The sequence below is a fragment of the Sitophilus oryzae genome, unplaced genomic scaffold (assembly GCF_002938485.1).
Source record: "Sitophilus oryzae breed Bouriz unplaced genomic scaffold, Soryzae_2.0 scaffold_414_pilon_pilon, whole genome shotgun sequence".
NCBI lineage: Eukaryota > Metazoa > Arthropoda > Insecta > Coleoptera > Curculionidae > Sitophilus > Sitophilus oryzae.
In genome coordinates, this window is record NW_022146990.1 from 6,811 (window position 1) to 27,032 (window position 20,222).

The following is a 20,222-nucleotide window of genomic DNA, read 5'->3' on the forward strand; positions in this document are numbered from 1 at the left end:
TGGAAAAAAATAAATTATTATAGTAGTTAGCTGAGAGTCCATTTTAATTTTATATTATTACTCAAAATCTTTATATTGTATTTCATGGTTGTTACTTAAAAAAGGCAGTATTCCCGTTAATAATGGAGTTATGCCTTTATTTATGTTGTCTTTATCTATCAAAGAAACTAAGCGCTGCCTGTTTTGCACTAAGATCAGTTTCTAAGGAACTTAACTTCTCAACCTCTAGAATAGCCTATTATGCCCTTTTTCAGTCACATCTTCGTTATGCCCTTCCATTCTGGGGTACTTGCTGCGCAACAAAATTTGATCGTGTTTTCAGACTTCAAAAGAGAGCACTTAGATATTTATTGGGACTGAACAGTAGAACTCACTGCCAGAATTTCTTTAAAAATTTGAAAATGCTGACTCTTCCTTCTTTATTCATTTTTGAATCCGTTTGCTTAATCCGCAAGCACATATCTGCTATTCCCGAAAGGCCATCTCATAACTATCCACTTAGGAATGCAGAGCACGATCTTTATCTGCCAACCCCGAGCTCAGAACTAGTTAAAGGTTCAATACTGTACAATGCCAAAAAAATGTACAATCATCTGCCTTTGAATATCAAGTCGAGTCAATACTTCATTCTTTCCCGCCATTTCGCAAAGCTCTAAAATCATACCTTTGATCATACCTACTGGAGAGAGCCCTATATGCGGTAAACGACTTTTTTGTTGATGTTTAATTATGAACAATTTTGAATTTTAAAATTTGATCAAGTATTTAATATTTCATAACTCTAAAATTATATCTATTTACTGCGTACTGTTCCAAAATTGTCCATGTGTTCTTTTTGTAATTTTAAAGACTTAAATTTTTTTGAATTGTATTATTTGTATTGTGTATTTTTTGTTGTTTGTATTTTTTTTGGTGATTTTGTTGTTTGTGAGTGCTTTGTCGATGAAGCTGTTTTGGCTTTTTGTACAATAAAGCGTTGTTTATTTGTTGTTTGTTGTTATGATAGTAAGAGATAAAATATTATTTTAACAATATACATTTTATATCGAAAGATTTCATCAGTCATTAAAGCCAGATAAAGCAAAATTTATTGACTAAAGAGTCGGTAAACTTTGAATAAACACAAATTCATGATTAAAGCATCAGGGAAGGCCCTGAAAAACAAAGAAATGACGCACGGCCTTCTTACTAAACTGGGAGTCCGATTATTCATAACTGCAAGCCGTATCAAGTTAGTAATACGTCCTCATTAGTAATACAGATCAATTAATTAGTTTTGTCAAAGATGGGACGTGACATATCTATATACCTACTATTGAATATTTTTTAAACTAGTCACTAAAAACGGCCTATATCTACAGGGTGTTACAAAAATGTTTCCAAATAACAGAAATAAAAATTGATTAATCCAAAAAAAGTTTATATTAGTTATGTATCCGTGTGAAACATGGATATGTGGTATCCCCCATATAATTTTTGCATGTATAAAATGACTATTTGCAGTTTACGTTTATTGATTTTTCCAACTCGAATATATAAATTCAACTATGGGAAAATCAATATGCCTTGTTTGTTTAAAAAACTATTAAATACTGATAAGGGTTCAATGAATAATCGTAACTGCAAACCATCTTTTAGTCAAATAATTTTAAGTTTTGCAGTAAAGTGGCTCACGCCTATAACTTTTATTTTTTCAGATAAGAAAACGAGATTTGGTATGTTAATATATGATATAAATTAGGATTGATTGACATATTCAATTGTTTTTGGTCACTTCCTGCTTCACCGGAAATGATTACAACTTGATTTTTAAATGGCACCTTTGGTATATTTTTACTTTATTTTGATAGAAAATGACACTCTAAATAGAATGACATCATATATCAACTCTAGACATTTTAGCTTAACAAAGTCGTATTTTAAATTTCAATCTAGAGTGCCGTGGCTGTGTAAAAACACTAATTTTTAATAAAGGAGCCTGGGAAAAATAGATTTGATCGTCTAGTGTTTTTCTGGTCGGTTAAAAGATGCATATTTTTAATCATATCTCCATTTTTTCAAATGGAAAGAGGGTGGCTCATTAGCATATTTGGAAAAAGCATTTTTAGCCGCCCATACCAATAGGTATCTAGGTTTTTTTAATTTCACTCAAAATTAGTTATTTGGGCCATAAATGACTTAAATACAAAATATTTTCATGGTGTCTGTCTGCCTGCCTGTCTGTCTGTCCGTCTGTAACACGATAACTCCGTCTGTAACACGATTACAATCAAATTTGGCGCAAAAATACTGTGGCACCCGAGAATCTGGCCATTAGTTTTTGGTGGGGGTGGGGGTTGGTAAGGGGTATGGGAGGGTTAAAATTTTAAAAAATCGTAATTCCAAAATTACAGTAGCTAGCGAAACGCGGTTTGGTTTATATCAAATTATCAATCAATATTATATATTAATCTATAATTTACGATTAGGAATAATATTTGCAACAAAATTTGTAATAACATCAAAATCAGTCAAAGTCGCAGTTTTTGAGATAAAAAAATTGGAAAAATTCCTTTACTTTGAAACTAAAAGAACTGCCTACCAACTTTTTATTAACATATTTTAGTATGGGCGGCTATACGTGCCTCCCGGCGCCATTTTTTTACGAATAATTTGGTATCACTCACTTGGTATTTAGTGTCAAATTGTCGTTATATGAACCGCATGTTACAATTTCAAATAAGCCATATGCGAAAATGTCAAAAGTGGATGTTATTTAAAAATCAAAAGTTGTAGTCATTTCCGGTGAAACAGGAAGTGACCGTAAAAAATTGAATACGTCAATCAATCCTAATTTTTGTCATATTATACTAGCAAAACAAATCTCGTTTTTTTATCTGAAAAAATAAAAAAATATAGGGGTTGTGCCACTTTTGAGACGCACCCGGTATAAACGGAGGAAGAATTAATAATAATATCTTCTGATTCCAGGAACTACAAAAGTAATATTGCTTACAACGTTTAAAACACTAAATTTTAGTAAACGGTGTTTTTAGTTTTTTAATAAAATAAGATCCTTTTTATTTTATAGTCTTAGACTATCTATCTACCCAACAGGATGTTATATTGAATAAAATTGTTATTATTACAATAATAATATTGTATGGTATTCATGGTAAATGAGTAAAGTTATTAAATCTACATAATACATTAAAATGAAAATCATACTTTTAGTTATAAGTTATCTATTTTTTAAAAAAATATATGTTATAAATTTGTCAATTCAATAAATTTCATTAAGTCAATAATAGGAATATTTCCTTGAAAGTAGAATTTGTGTTATAAATAATATTATCTTAGTTATATATCTTGTTGAACTTATATTTTTCCGGCTCATTGAAATTTTTATTTATATTTATGTACGATAATCAAATTATTCTTATTGTCCAAAAACCAAATGTGTTAATAAATCATGCAGTCGCTTTGATTATTTTATTTATATTATGCATTATTTATACAGTAAATATGTAAAAATACGATACAGTGTTCTATAATGAAATGATTCACTCGCTTAACAATTCCACGTTCTAATGACTCTCAGATCTAAAAACGAGAAAAAAAATGATAAAACTAATCTAAAACTGTATAATTGTTTATGATTGCAGCTGCACAATATCCGGAAAAATTGCGTATCTATTTTGCAATTTATTGCGTATCATTATAGGATTTATATTTTTGACGCCAAATTTACCTAAAAATAAATTTGATTTTTGTTACTTTTATTCTTGAAAATAATAATCTTTTAAAGAATGTATGAATATGTACCGGGTGGCCAACTAAGAATGGACGCCGACTGTATCTCAGAAACTACTTATCGTATAACTTTGGGAAAAAAAACCTAACCTAACCTAACCTAACCTAACCTAACAAACTAGGGCTCGTTTAAAAGAGCTTTTCTTCCTGCCTGCTATTTAAATTTTTTATGCAAAAGCGCAATATCTGTTACGATGTCAAACAGCGCCGTCTAGCTACCACGAAAAAAAATCTCGAAACAAAATTTATACTGGAAATCATTAAGGAAGAAAAGCTCTTTTAAACGAGCCCTGGTTTGTTTAAATCGGCTAACCTAAACCAGAGTTATCCTTATTTTAATAAAAGCAAGTTTAACCTCCTCCCCCCCCCCCACAATTTATTTTATGAGATAGAGCAAAATACTCTATATCAAAAAAATTACAAATTTCTCGATGATTACTATAGTAATATTTAAAATACCTGTTCACCTGCATATTTTTGAGAAAAACCTGTTTTCTGGTTGGCTATCAGAGAAACGCCCCCTAGCGGACATTTTTCGAATTTGAAAATAATTTCCAGCGATTTCTCTTGGTCGATTTACTTATTAGAATTTTTTTCCCAAAGTTATGCGATAAGTAGTTTCTGAGATACAGCCGGCGTCCATCCTTAGTTGGCCACCCGGTACTTTCAGAACATGGCACGAAATATGCCAGGAATAACTAAAAAAAGCTTTTTTCGTTTTCCTGTTATTACCGATTCTGAACCGTCCTAGAATTGTGATGCGTATGCGCAGAAGGAAATATGAAGACATTATTTCATTTGCGCATGCGCTGGAGAGTTCTAGGACGATTCAGAATCGATAATAACAGGAAAACGAACAGACCTAAAGACTGTCAAAAATAGAGTAGATGCGACAAATGACCCAGGTAATAGCCGTCATCCACAGAATCAAATCCCTCTAGTGGCAATGGGCAGAACACGTGGCAAGAAGGACGAACAACAGATGGACCACCAAAATTACAGTATGGTACCCAGGAGGAATTAAGAGACCTAGAAGAAGACCGAACCGGAGATGGGATCATGATATTAGGAAATTAGCAGGTATAAGTTGGGCTCGCATAGCCAATATGGTGGGCACACTTACAAAGAGATTATCTAAATATGTGAGGGAGGCTACACCATAATTGGAAATGTTTTGAATAAACTAAAAATGATGATGATGATGATGTGTATTGAAGCTGTGGCAACGTGGTATTCAGAAGGCGTAGGAGCTGGAATAGAAAGACTGAAGCAAGAGATATCTTTACCAGTAAGTCCATCCAAGAATGTCACAATTTTCCAGTCGGAAATAACAGAAATCAATAATTATTGTGTTTTAGAAATAATAAGGCAGGAAAGAACACATCGTTGCTATCTTCACGGATACCCAATCAACGTTGATTCCACGGTGGTCAATTCTATTAGCACATAAATGCTATTCATAAGTCCAGAAGCCTTCTACGGTACTGCAGAAGCAATTATACAAAAATGTTTACAAAACAGTGGGGGGCCAAAAAATTGAATGGTGAAAACATTTAGTAGGACTGATGCAGCTGGAAGACTTCATAGTAGAACACTTGCAGCCCCGATAAGCAAAGACAATGAAGCTATTAAAACTGTAGTGGGTCTACTAACAGCTGATGTGATTGACGGACAAAATTATCTACAGATTTTGTCAGTCAGAATATGAAACGATGCAAGCAAATGTCTCGTTCTTTGTATCTACTGGGCAATGATAAGCCAGTGGCAAAAAGCTGTATACTGGGGCTTCTAGTCTTGGGTGCCGATTTTCGTGTGTACGAAGAGTAAGGTCAACACGCTTAACAAAATAAGATGTACTGAATAAAGACAGAAAACAAGTATTTTCCCAACCGCGTGGAATCTAGCGTCAGAGTAAGTGGTTAGGTAATAAATACTTCATATTTTTGGACGTTGCTTATTCTTCGACTTACTGGATTGCCGTAGCGATTCGTTCTTATACATGTAAACGCCGCGGCGGTAAATTCAGGCGCGCCGTCCCAAGGTTTTGCTTGCCAGCAGGGTATATGTTTCAGTATCCAAGTTACTAGATTTTTTGTATAGTAGGTATACAAGTGGAGAAAATAACTTAGAGATACGGTGAAGACCACAATAGATCTATAAAAGTCGCAAGCAGAATAGCCCAGCAGCCAGCTCAAAAGCTCAAAAATATCTTATCTAATTTAACCGGGTTCATTATAATTTACTCTCGTTTGAATATCACCACAAGAACAAATAATAATATGTATATCTTTTTTTTTTCTGATATATAAACTAATAGTAATTACTAAATTTTCTTGTTCTGTTGTTTTTAGATATGTTTAATCACACTGGTGGGGTTTCACAGATTGATATGAAATTTTCTCTTCAAAAATCAATAAGCTCCATTCCATAGGAACTTTCTGAAATACACTGTATAATAACTTTTGTATTAGTTTGTAGTTTGTATTTTCCTCTCTGTATTTTGAAATGAAATAACCTTTATTTTATTAACACGAAGCAATTTGAATAAAGTTCATGTTTGACGAGACAGACCTGTTCCTTCCTCGCTAAAAGACGAGATCTACTATAGTCCGTTGCGTATCCATTGTTTCGAATATTTATTTGATGGTCTATAGGCTCACCAGAGATATTTATGCCGTCTTTAAAACAATAGGCTAATATGACGATACTTTATTTCACCGGTTATGAATCTCTAACTGAAATGAACCATACAGTTAAGATACACCAAAAGATTTATTTAATTAATTCTTATATAAAAATCCTTTCTCTCCTGTAGTTTGCTTCCACTATAATGGAGAGCGCTGCCATGAATATATTGAATAGGAGAGGTGCTAAGACACATCCCTGCCTAACGCCTGTGTTTGTTAGGAAGTGATCCAGTGATCCATGATATGACACTCTTGATTTGTTGTTGTTATGGAGGCTTTTACAGACTGTAAGAAATTTGATGGGTACTCCGAACTTTTTCATAATTGCCCAAAGTGTATCTCTGTTCACAGAGTCGAAGGCTTTTGTTCGATGAATGCAACTTAAAGTTTAGACTGCTGCTCTTTTACTTTTTCCTGTAGTTGCCGGATGGAGAATATGGAATCGACGGTACCGCGGTTGGTACGAAAACCCGTTTGCGATTCTGGGAGGATTTTTTCTATATGTGGGTGCAGGCGGTTTGGCATAATTTTGGCAAGAATTTTTCCTCCGATAGCCAGTAGTGAAATTCCCCGGTAGTTTCCGCAGTCTGATACACTTCATTTGTTCTTAAATATATATATATATATATATATATATATATATATATATATATATATATATATATATATATATATATATATATATATATATATATATATATATATATATATATATATATATATATATATATATATATAGTTAGTAGCAGTTATTATATATATATATATATATATATATATATATATATATATATATATATTCGCGTTGCAAAAGTCCTGAGGTACCTCTCCGCTTTCTCACATGCCATCGAAGAGAGCCTCCAATATGACTTTAGTAAAGTTCTTTACTTTACACACTTGTAGATTTCCGCCGGAATCGTGTCATAAAGCCAACTGATTTGTTGTTTTGAAGCTGTTTATGGAGGCCATTATTTCCTGTTCTGTTATTGGGATATCTAATTCATCGAGGCTCTGTTATAATGAGGTATTTTGTTAGTGCTTCTATATTGGGGTTGTTTTCTTTGTTAAAGATACGACTGTAATGCTCTTTCCAGCGGTTTCTGATTTGCTCTTTCTCTTTTAGAAGTTCGCCATTTTATGCCATGATTGGGCAGCTTAGCTTCTTGGTTGGACCATCTACTTCTTTTACAGGATTTTCTTCCCGGAAAGCGTCGCGGTATCTGAATGGTATGGAAATATAAACAAAATAAATAAAAAATGAAGCTTAGGTAATTACCTATAAAAATGGTCCTTAACATTTTTTACGTAGAATTAGTTTTGGAGATACTCCGTCTCCAACAATTCTCTCCTCCAAGTCTTAACGCTCCGGAGATATTATTACATATGACAAATATAAATAATTGTATAATAACTTGGGTAAAATTTAATATTTTTTGATGATTCAAAGTTCATTTAAAAGGTAGAATCAACAGCTATCACATTTTTAACTTTGTTTGAATTTTGTCATATTTTATGATGATAAAAAAAATCGGGCAAAGATTCCTTGACCCAAAAAATTTTCAAATTTTTACCGACTAATTCATATTTTCACTAATAATAGCTTCAGTCAGTTTTGTGACATCGTCTATTTTTTCCCTTACACTTCATTTATTTTAATGCTCTCTTAAATGTCTGATTACCTCTATTTTTTACATATTTAGTTAGTCACAAATAGTTGTATTGGTAGAAAAATTATCAGTGTTCAATACTCGCAATGTGGGGCAAATGAGACTTCGTTATAATATTGTGATTTTTCGAGGACACAGATAAGTAAAGAGGGCAATAAAGATTTTATGGTGTCTCGTGCTACGTCGGCAGGAAATAAGATGCTTCTTCTGTAAGGGCCTGTTTGTAATTTCGGATGCGGAGCAGTACGAATTTCGTACGTCGTTAGGAGAGATTTTGAGCGCCTGGAAATCTCTGTAGTGTTACGGGGGAGTTTGTACTAAAATTGGATTTCTTTCGAGAGCTTTCCGGAAATGTAGGAAACAAGATAACGACATCGATTTTGAATGTAAATGATTTGTTTTGAATTAACACCTACTAGTAAGGTGGGTGGACCACGGAAAGCTACTGTAACGAATAAACCATTTTTACCACTTTATTTACTGGATAAAAGAAAGAAACAAATAATGAATTAATACTTTGTTTTATTGTGTAACATATGCACTACTTTTTTAATTCAAGATGTAATCACTATTTATTAAACTTAACTTATATTAGGCTCTTCCAAACGGCCTTGGAAGGAACAGGGATACAAGGCCAATATTATAAATCAGTCATTCAACTTAGAACTAGAGCTGTAATAATCAAAATATCCGGTTTTACAAAAATTATATAAAAGGCTCTTTCATTTAAACCAAAAATTAAATGCTTAACATATTATAATCTTCTTTAAAAAACTCAACGAACATTCCTTGAACGCAATCGTATAACTAAGAATATATTAATGAAAATTATTTAAAAATTATAGTAATGAGTATTATATCAATAACAAATATGTTGCCATTTCGTTTTAGAATGAAATTACAAAAAACAAAAATTAATGGCTTTCTTATGGGTTTGTTCTTTGTGAGGCCAAAATGTTTTTTTAGCTAAAAAGTTGAGAATAACCCTAATAAATAATAATATTATAAACATAAAAAATTGTTTCAATTTTGCCGGTACGTATTTATAATTAAAAACTATGTGTTCATATTTTCATGATTTGTAAATGTTCCTAGTAAGTCCTATGTTCTTTAGCAAGGCCAACCGTCAAATTTTTGATTGGCCTTATAAGGGTTTCATAGCCATAACAAATTCTTATATGACAATAAATTAATAATAGGTTTTTTTACATAAAAAATTGCCTTCTCCTGTGCGCGCGAATTACAATTTTAACATCGACGACCGAAGTCTACTACATTAAAATGAATAAATGAGTACAGTATGAACTGTGCTAAAATTCCTATTACTTTAAAAAAAAATCAAATCAAGTCAAAATTGATATGACGTGAGAAGATGCGATATTGCCATTGTTTGAAAAATATCTGAAGGTCGAAAGTCATAAGTAAACTTTGTGTTTTCGGAAACATTTATGAATTGTATTCTACAAATAGATTAGTAAATATAATAAAGTACCACAACAACGAAATAGTTGCACCTATCTCTATTTGATTCCATTTATCAAGTAGACTTAAAATTTGGGTTCAAATATCCTACTTATCAAAAACACACAAAAACAAAAAAAAAAAAAAAAAATAAATAAGTAAACTTTACAATTGAAGCAGAGGAACTTAGAGTTCTGAAATAATTGTTAATTACCGTTATCACAAGTGTTATTCATTGATTAGTAATACTTGATATCGGTCAGTGATACATCTGAACAAAAACGTACTCTAAAATATCCAAATTTAAGACAATGTTGGTTCGAAGAAGTTGATTTCCATTTTTTTTTTCGACTGTATTATCTTTTGATTAAAAATTAGTGTTTTTAACACAGCCATGGCACTCTGGATTGAAATCTAAAATTCAATTTTGTTTTAAGCACAAATGTCAAAAGTTGACACATAATATGTCATTCTATTTAGAATGTCATTTTCTATCAAATAAAGTAAAAAAAATACCGAGGGTGCCATTTAAAAATCAAAAGTTGTAGTCATTTCCGGTGAAACAGGAAGTGACAGAAAACAATTGAATACGTCAATCAATACTAATTTATGTCATATACTAACATACCAAATATCATTTTTTTATCTGAAAAAAAAGAACTTTTGAGACGCATCTGATATAAAAACATCAACAACTTAAAATTAAATTTCGTGGTACTTTGTACAGGTTGTCCCATTTTTGTATGTTTAGTGTTTCTCAGAGATTAAAGATACGGTTTTCACATCTGCTACTACTTTTGTGAAACTAAAGATAATAAACACATCGCTGTTAAAAATTTATGATAAAAATATATGAAAAAAGACTTAAGACTTAAATTCATAAAAGACTTAAATCTTTTGTAAAAATGATTTTTCCAAAAACAATTAAATTTTAAAAAAATCATATGATTTAAGTCATTTTAAATGATTTAAGTCAAAAAAGACTTAAGTTTTCTGTGAGCTTTCAGCTCTGCTGGGTGTATACTAGGGTATCTCTATGTTTACTTATTTCTGTGACATCGGGCAGGTCCGTATCGGCCCCATTCCCCATTTAATTTCACGATTCCCCCTGTCCATAACCTTGGCGCGGGCAAGTGTACTGCACCCGCGAGCGCATCAATTTACTGACATATAGACATAGTTCGTTTCCCTTGAGCTAATACGATTTCGTCGCCTGTCGCTTCTATTCGTCACCGCGTTTATGTTTCCTCCACGAGGAGAACACATTTTACACACATCCACGTATAGTCGAAAGTACACACATGGTAGTGCTCCCAGCGTCCGCCCTTGCGGTTGCCGCGAGGTTGCCGGATGTTGAGAATTTTCCTGGTGTAGCAGGAATGTCAAGCTGAATAGTATAGGCACATTGCTTAGAATAAAACATGTAACTTGACCTGCGTTAAATTATTTTGAAGTATTTTACTGAAGTAGCTGTAAAATAACGACATCACACGATAGGTAAATAATGAATTTTAGTACTGCAGAAAAATAATGCCAAAAGGTACTGGTTTAAAAAAAATATAGTATAGTGTATCCAACGACAAGATCCTTGACAGTAATAGATGTGTCTGTCATTTTAATTTCAAAGTAGTTTATTTTAGTTTACAAAGAAATAAGTTGTACAATTTGAACGCATAGCAGGAAATTAATATATTTAAAATTTTGAGGATAAGTGATTGCTTCAAAATATTGTGAAAAAAAACTGCAGGCAAAACTGAAAAAATCTAATCGAGTTATTTTATTTAAAAAACGGTACGTGTTAATACAACAAACAAGAACATCAAAAGAAAAAATATAAAAGACTTACTTTCAAGTTTCAAGAAACATCCCTCATTTTATCAATAAAACTTATGTACAAATATAAGTTTGTAATATTCCACAGGAACAAATAAACAACATAAATAAACAAACTATTTTATTAATAATAACACTTGATCCAACCCCAAGCTGTTATTTCTTAATGTTTGATAACTAGAATGCACACTTTAAAATTATTATTTAATTTTCGACACCAAAGCGTTAAGTTATTTTTATATTAAAACACCTAACTGATTTTCGAGGCTTTTACAACAATGCATAATTACATGGATATGCATGCGTTTCATTTGCAATTTTCACACGCTTTAACCACTTTAACTCCTTCGTTTAATTGCTTGATTCGGCCTTAGTTATGCACGATACCGACGCCTAGCGTTAATTGTGCAATTATAGAAGACTTACTTTTTGTTACTGGTGAGGAATTTTTATACAAATTTTATTTTTAAACAGAGTTTTTTATATTTTTAAGAAAACACAAATTTGTAAAACGATCCACAAATATTTTATTAACAACCCCCCCTCTCATATTGTTTGACATTTTTTTCAAGTTTTTTTTGCTTCAGGGGAATGAATGATGCAAACTGGCGTAAGGAGTCTTACTGGATGGGACAATAGGTATTGTTCCATACATTTTTTATTATGAACTGTGTAAATATTTTGTTTATAATTTTCTTAGTGAGTTGGCCAGTTATAAAAAGTGTTATTTAACTATTTTTTCCACAGCAACTGTTAAAATTGCCTTGCTATCTATCAAAAATAGTAGATAAAATAGAACTTTAACCGCAAAGGTAGATTAAATGATACTTTAACAGCGAGGATAGGTTAAAAACTATTTCTTCTAGCACGTTTTTTAATTGCTTCCTGTTTTTGAAGATTTTGTATTTCTTTTCATAAGTTATTCGGGATTTGAACGGAAGTAGTTTGGATATGGCGTTTGTCGCCTCAGCCTGAATATCTGTTGGTAATTTACTTATTTCGTTTTGAGCCATTTCTGGCTCCAATTCAATCAGCAATCGACACGAAAGAGAATTAAAACAAATATTGACTCAAAACTGACAACTAAAGAGACAGCTTTATTTATTTGTCAAATTGCATACAGTTGGGTCAACGGATCTTTGCGTGCACGTCACAAAACTATGATTAACATCAAATCAATTCCCTTTTATACGCTCTCTTTCTAACTTAAGCAAGACAATTCGAAGAAATACTGAACGTATGTCTTCATAGTTATCCGACATACGGTCGGAGCTAAAGTTATGTGTAAGACAAGGAAAACCCCTAGCCAAGGATCACTCAAGTTTCTTTTCTAAACATTTAAAGTCAATGCCGGCGAACGCAAAAATAAATCGATTATTTATTTTCGGGTTCTCGTTTTAAAAGAAATGTACTAAATTTAGTATATTTTTTAATAAAGGTACACTGGTGTTCACTTCATACTAACTTCATTTTGTATTATAATTTCTCTTTTGTTTTATTTTTATAAGGGATCCAAGAACTACATCCCATTAAAAAAAGACAGCTTTTCCTTTATAATTTCCTAAAAAGTAACTTTGTACTACAATTTAGTACATTTTGTGGAGACGTGCGTACATCTGTAAAACCCTGGCAGCATCCATGCATGACATTTTTGTCATTCGGTGTTTATAAGCTTAAGATTCGTCATTTTGTCAAAAAAAAAGTTAGGGAAAGTTGTTTTGTACTTTTTATTTTCTTGGACATCGTTTGGTGACTAGCTTTTGTGAAACTTTTGTGATTTAACAAAAAAAAAAAAAAAAAATTTATTTTTTCAGATCTGTTAATATAATTTAACATTAACATTGAAATGCCAGGAAAACGTTTAAATTCTCAAGCACGTATCCTTTTTGGAAATCTTATCTCTTATTTTACGTCTGAAAAAGAGAATAAGGGACCACTAATTTCCCTGAATGCTGTCCAAGAGGTAAATATATATTTTGATTTATAAAATGCTGTAAGTGCCTAACTAATAAATTTACAGAGAGTCGCTGATGCCTTGAAGATCAGTCTAAGAACGGTTTCAAGCATTAAAATGTCTAAAGATCGAAATGAGCTACCCTCAACACCGGGAAAGAACAGACCTCGAAAAAAATGTAAAACTCAAGACTTGAATGAAGGTTTGAAGATGGAGGTTCGCAATATTCTGTATGACTTGTATGCACAAAGTAAGTACCAATATTATTTTACTGAACTATTTTACTAAATTTATATTTTCAGAGAAACAAGTTACAATTAATAAACTAAACGAGGAGTTGCGTCGCAGAGAAATTGTTGACATAAGTTATGGAAGTCTTCGAACACTCCTTTTTAGTTTGGGATTTAAATACAAAAAGGATGATAACAGACGAGCATTAATGGAGACATCCAATATAGCTTCTATGAGAGCAGCCTTTTTCAGAAAATACATGGGAAAACAAAATTCTGCAATTTCCTCGTCAACTCGTATTTTTAGATGAAACGTGGATCTTTTCCAAAGGCAGTAAAATGAGATCATGGCAGGATGATAGTGTTAAGAGTGTTCGTAAGCCAGGTGGTTTTGATGGCAAACGTTTCATTGTATTGCATGCCGGACACTGTGGAGGGTTTGTTAAAAATGCTGGTTTAATTTTTGCTTCAAAAATCTAAGAAAAATGGATTATCATGGGGAAATGAATGCAGAAATGTTTACAAAGTGGGTAGAAAACCAGCTCATCCCAAATTTAGAAGAACCTTCCCTTATTGTAATGGATAATGCTCCATACCATTCTGTTGAGTTAGAGAGACAGCCATCATCCTCATGGAAGAAATATGAAATTGTTGAGTGGTTGGAGAAAAGTAATATACCTTATGATAAAAAAAATGTTTAAACCTGAACTATTAAGCATAGCAAAAATTCACAAAAAAACAAACAATATAAAATAGATAAATTATTACAAGAAAATGGTCATGAAGTATTAAGATTACCACCTTACCATTGCCAGTTTAATGCAATTGAAATGATATGGGCAGATTCAAAATATTTACAATGGCCTGGTGAAATGGACAAAGATGAAAAATGTGCTAGATATGTGGAGAAAAGCATTAGAGAAATGTACACCAGAAATATGGCATGCTAAGGTGGTTCACACTGAAAAATTAATCGAAGACTGGTATGATAGGGAAGTCATTATTGAAGAAGTACCCCAAATGTTTATCAATGTCAGTGATGAGGAAAGTTCAGAAGATAGTGAGAGTGGGGAGAACTAAAGTGGACTACGTAATATTTTTCAAATTTTTTAATTTAAATATACTATCCATGCTATTTTAAACAAATAATTGTACTGATCCAAGTTACTTGTAAAATTAATAAATTATTTTTCATTTTCATTAAATTTATTATCTGTTGGAGGTATTATTTAACAAAATATTTAGACTTTTTGTTTTAACCTACTTTCTATAATAGTAATTTGGGTAAAATCTTGTAAAGTTAGATATCTAATACTGTATAGAACTTGATTTCAATATATTAGTTAACAACTCAATATTTCGATCACCAATTATTGTCCTCTTGTAACAACTATCCTATTGAATTATACTGTATAGGCATACTATTGTTCTGTATTTTCCCCTTTTTATGACCTTTTTCCATAAACAATTATTTATTCTAATTTAAAAAAAAAAAAAAAAAAAAAAAAAAAAAAAAAAAAGAAATTATATTATTTCTTTTAAGTATGAAATAAAAAAATGCCGCTGGCACTGGTGGTAGTTTGACGACTGATTGATTCGTATGACGTTAGGTGACATCAGATTATGACGTGCACGCAAAGATCCATTGATCCAACTGTAGAAACCAACGAATAATCCGTAGAACATAGAAATCCCGGGTTTAAAATTATCAATGAAATACCTAATATCATAAAAAATTAATATAAATATAACAAAACACGAAAATTAACAAAACCTGTTTAAAAAAAAAAAATTATATGATCATTCAAACAAATTTAGCAAACAAATTATAGCTACAAAGTTTAAAAAAATAGCGCAAAAAATATTAATGCGTCTAAAGTTTCATCCCCCCGTCTTGAATCTTATTACATAAGATCCCTGCCGAAGAAAAACATCTTTCAGATTCCACGCTAGTGGCCTGAATGGTTGATAAAAATTCAAAAGCTTTTTGGAGATTACGTCCCCAACTACCACCATTTGAAAATAATTCAATTCCTTGGGTAATAATGTCGGACAATCGCGTCTTATTACTTCTTTTGGTTTTTATCGGCTTTGAAGATTGTTGCAATGCTTTCTGCAGTTTAGTCTTCTCTCCTTGAGTCTTCTCTTCTCAGAAGTTCGGCAATGGGAAGCTCATCCTCTTCGCTGTCGTTGCTGGTCTCTTCTAGAAGTATCTGATGAATTGTCGAGCTCTAGTCTGATTAAAAGCTTTTTTATCTCTTGATTTAATTAGGGGAAATATTAAGTTATTTAGTTCCGAAATTAAGCAATTTACTCTATGGCATGAAAAATCGGTATTTATATAATGCAATCCTGGGATTTTTTGAGGCAAATTTTCTTCCGGGATTCCGAAATCCCGGGATTGGCATCCCTAGCATATAGGTTACCATTGGAATATTTTTCTAAATAAAACATGTGCGCCACTGATTTTTTCCTCTTATTAGCAAAATTGTGTAGGCCATTTAATGCCGATTAAAAATTGTATCTTGATATTTTGTCCATTTCGATGCCCTAAACGCAATTTTATTAATTACAGTTAATAAAATTGAAATAAAAATAAAATTAATAAATTATTTAATTAATGTAATTTATTACTAAATTTTATAAAAATGTATAACACGGATCTACAGTGCTACTCTCTCTAGTAAATTACGTTTAAGTAAAAAAAAGAATAATGGTATTTAAGACAATTAATTACAAAAGGCCTATTTTTTTTAAAGTTTTAACATCCTCTAATTTTAAAACTATGCATTTTCGCACCCATGTTTATAGGAAATTTTTTTCAATTTTTTTGAAGAAGAATCAATAATACTTATTTAACATTCTGGAAAGTTAATGACATTACATTTTTTAAAGGTTGTTAGAATTATTGGATTAAGGCAAATTAATTAAATTGCGTTTATCTCATCAAGGAGACCGAAATCGACAAAATATCAAGAGACAACTTTGAATCAGCATTTAACGTTCTACTGACTTTTGCTAACAGGAGAAAAAAATCAGTGGCTCATATATTATTTTTAAAAAAATATTCCATTGACCACCCATATGCACGTCCCTGGTGAATATGTCGACACTTTTTTATCATTAAAATATATCGCACTTATAGTAACTTTTACCCTCAAAATTTCATTCCAATCGCTGAAAGATCTTGGAAGAAAATTACAATAAATCGAAAAAAGATGAATACTTTAACACCCTGTAGATAATGGAACTAAGCAGAATCGGACCTTACGTTAATATGAAATAAATCTTATTTTTACGAGAGGAATCTCTCCCTAAGAGAGATGGCACATGGTTTTGTGAACACCCCTGTATAACAATAAATTCACACGCAAAATTTTTCGAGCAAGTTCGGATTTCAAAGCTCATTTGTCGGGAATTTCCAAAAACTTGTTCGGAAACCTTGTTTTAAACAAACTTGAAAACAAGTGTTTAAAAACAATAATAACTCTTGTTTTAAACCATGTAAAAACATATTTGACAAAGTTCTAAAATATCAAAAAAACATTTTTCGACCCTGTTATAAATTGCTTAACAAACATAAAATTTCTCTAATGATAGAAACTGTCGACTGTCTGCTTCGATCGCCACAGTAACCAACTGACCACGTGACGTTATCAGCACCTTCCCTTTCTTCGCCCAAGCGATTAAAAGCGGCACGAGCCGGCAACGTTGGATCCGCTTCGAACGATCGGCCGGAGGAATTCTTTTCCTATCCGGCCAAACAGTTGAACTGTGATTAGCGTTCGGAGGCACCTCAAAAAAAGGCCACCTTGCTCTGCCATAAAAACGCTTTCGTTGGCTTCACGTTGTCTCGAGTTTCGGGCTCTTTTCTTGTGCGTTGAATCGGTTTATTGTGTTCGATTTAAAACGTAATTTGGTTGTGTTATTTTTAACTTTTGAAGTGTTTGTTCATATAGAAAAGCAAGGATTATTATTTTTCATTAGCTGCATTGGTAACTTTGTGGTTGGGACAGGTCAGTAACTCTAATCTATTTAAATGTGCTGTATTTAAATCTGCATAATGTGTGGGATATCTGTTGACTTAATAATCGGTCTTGGATATAATAGTTATTATTGTTAATTTGTGTTAATAGTTTAAAAGCACTGACGTTGGTAATAACAAAAAGAAAACAATTAGTTTTCGAGTGAGTTGCACATTATGTTAAAATCGTTATGAATGCGTTCTTTCATCTGATTGTAAGACATCAAAAACCTTTATTATTTTTCAGGACACTGCTTTAGATGTTATGATAAATATTATTTCTAAAGTTTTCTTCGAGATTTATATTCTATACTACAGTCTGTATACTATGTATACACTTTTTCAACACTCATGACTTACATAGAAATATAAACGTTTCAATTTTTTAATCAGATATTTATTTTTTTAAGAAGCCACCTACTGATTTTTGGACTATACAGGGTGAGTCTTAAGTAAGTGTATATATTTCCGGGGCTGCTGGATCTCGATAAAAGAAACATATATTTTCTTTACCGTTTTTTTTTAAATAACCGAGTTATTTTACTTTAAAATTTGAAAAATATGATTGCTTAAATTTTGAGAACTCGATTTTTTCTGGGTTTTCTTTCTAATCTACAACCTATGCCGCCATATAATCAAGATATGTTTATTAACTTATAAATTTAAAAATATATATATTTTTTTGAAAATAAAATTTGCAATATACTCTATACATTTTCATCCTCATATACGTGTTTCTGGGCCGAAATATAGCACTACTAAAAATATTTGCACTTATTTAGGGTTCACCCTTTACAAAGCTTTTATTTATTTAAAATTTTGGAAATCTTTGAACTTTTAAACATTGCCAGTTAAAGGGGTCCCATGGATTATTAAAATTTTTATAAATTTTAAAGTAAGGTATAGAAAAGTTTCAAGTTAAGATAGTTTTTTTAGAGGTTTTAGCGCTTTTTATGACAATTGATTTTATTTTCTTTTTTTTGTGGCTTTTGGACCAAGAAACACATCTGTGGTGAATCAGTTTCTATAAATCATGTTAGTTCACAGAATATTTTTGAATTAGTTATCTTTTTTCATTGTAAGTTGTAAGTAAAAACTCTCTAATCCATTCTAGTTAATCAGTTCCAATTATTTTTTGATCTTGGTAATTTTGGGATACTGGGAATATTAGAATCTTATAAAATTCCCGAATTCTTTAAAATTGTCTTAATAGGCAATATCAATTTAATATATCAAATAAAAAAAGTGGAAACAAAGTATAATGTAATACCCATTTTTAAAAAGGGAGATAAAACAGACCCAGCAAACTATAGAGGAATAACATTACTGAGAACCTCGCTAAAACTTCTGACTAAGATCATTACGGACAAAATCTCCTCAATAGTGCCAATAAGCGAGGAACAACAAGGATTCCGAAGAAACCGATCAACTACCGATGCACTATTCATACACAGGCAACTAGTTGAAAATTCCTTAGAATATAACTCTCCAGCCTATCTATGTTTTATAGATTTAACAAAGGCCCTTGATAGAGTCCAACTAAAAGACATCATCACCATCTTGGAAAGCAGTAATGTCTCGAAAGAACTCACAGAACTTATCAAGGACTTAAACACAAACACAACAACCAAAATAAGAACAAATGTTACCTTAACGCAGCATCTTCGAACTGCAACTGGTATTCGCCAAGGCGACAGTCTCAGCCCTCTGTTATTCAACACAATCATGGATCAAGTAATAAAAACAGTCAAGCATCACTGGATTGGGATATCGAATGGGAATGCATAAAGTAAACATATTATGTTATGCCGATGACGCAATACTTATTGCAGAGTCAGAGGACGAACTCCAAAGAATGCTACAAGCTTTTAACAGACAGGCAGAAAAACTTAACATGCAAATTTCCACAAATAAGACCAAATGCATGACCATTCCAAAGGAGCCTCTACGGTGCAAATTGGTAATAAAAAACAAAACCATTGATCAGATAATGTCATTCGAATACCTCGGATGCAAAATTACAAGCTCAGGATTCCTGGAAGAAGAACTAAGGAAACAAGCCAATAAAGCTGCCGCAATATCAGGACATCTTAAATATCCCATATGGAAAAACAAACAATTGAGTACAGAATGTAAATCAAGAATATACAAAACCTGCATATGACCAGTGATGACATATGGTGCGGAAACCAGAGCTGAAACATCAGTAACAAAGAGAATCCTACGAACTACTGAAATGAAGACCTTCAGAATGATAACTGGATACACATTGAGGGACAGACAGAGAAATGTAGACATAAGAGAAAAGTGCCAAACAAACGACGTTGTCAGATGGATAAGGCAGAGAAGAAGAGAATGGAACAAGCATGTCAATAGAATGGCCCCGACAGAATGGCCATAATAATTCGCAACAACGTACCCCATGGCAGAAGACCTACTGGACGACCACCTAAACGTTGGTTTGGTTTGGTCAACCTCGCAAGAGTTGCTTAGACGAGGAGGAAACCCGAACTAAACAGGCGATACGCCTTCTAAAAAGAAGAAGAAGAAGAAGAAATAAAAAAGACAAAAGTA

At 32.1% G+C, this 20,222-nt stretch overlaps 1 protein-coding gene across 1 annotated transcript; it reads left to right on the plus strand.

Moving 5' to 3' along the window:
- Positions 1 to 4,981: 4,981 nt before the first annotated feature.
- On the plus strand, positions 4,982 to 13,935 carry LOC115885664. Its single transcript, XM_030904641.1, has 3 exons — positions 4,982 to 5,080; positions 13,461 to 13,644; positions 13,697 to 13,935. The coding sequence occupies exons 1-3, from the start codon at positions 4,982 to 4,984 to the stop codon at positions 13,933 to 13,935; spliced, it is 522 nt and encodes a 173-aa protein (XP_030760501.1).
- Positions 13,936 to 20,222: the final 6,287 nt, after the last annotated feature.

Excerpts from the sequence above, each read along its gene's own strand:
- LOC115885664 (XM_030904641.1), top strand. The coding sequence starts at position 4,982 with ATGATGATGATGATGATGTGTATTGAAGCTGTGGCAACGTGGTATTCA. Across the intron at positions 5,081-13,460 it reads AGCAAGAGATATCTTTACCA|AGAGTCGCTGATGCCTTGAA; the intron begins GTAAGTCCATCC and ends ATAAATTTACAG. Across the intron at positions 13,645-13,696 it reads GTATGACTTGTATGCACAAA|AGAAACAAGTTACAATTAAT; the intron begins GTAAGTACCAAT and ends TTATATTTTCAG.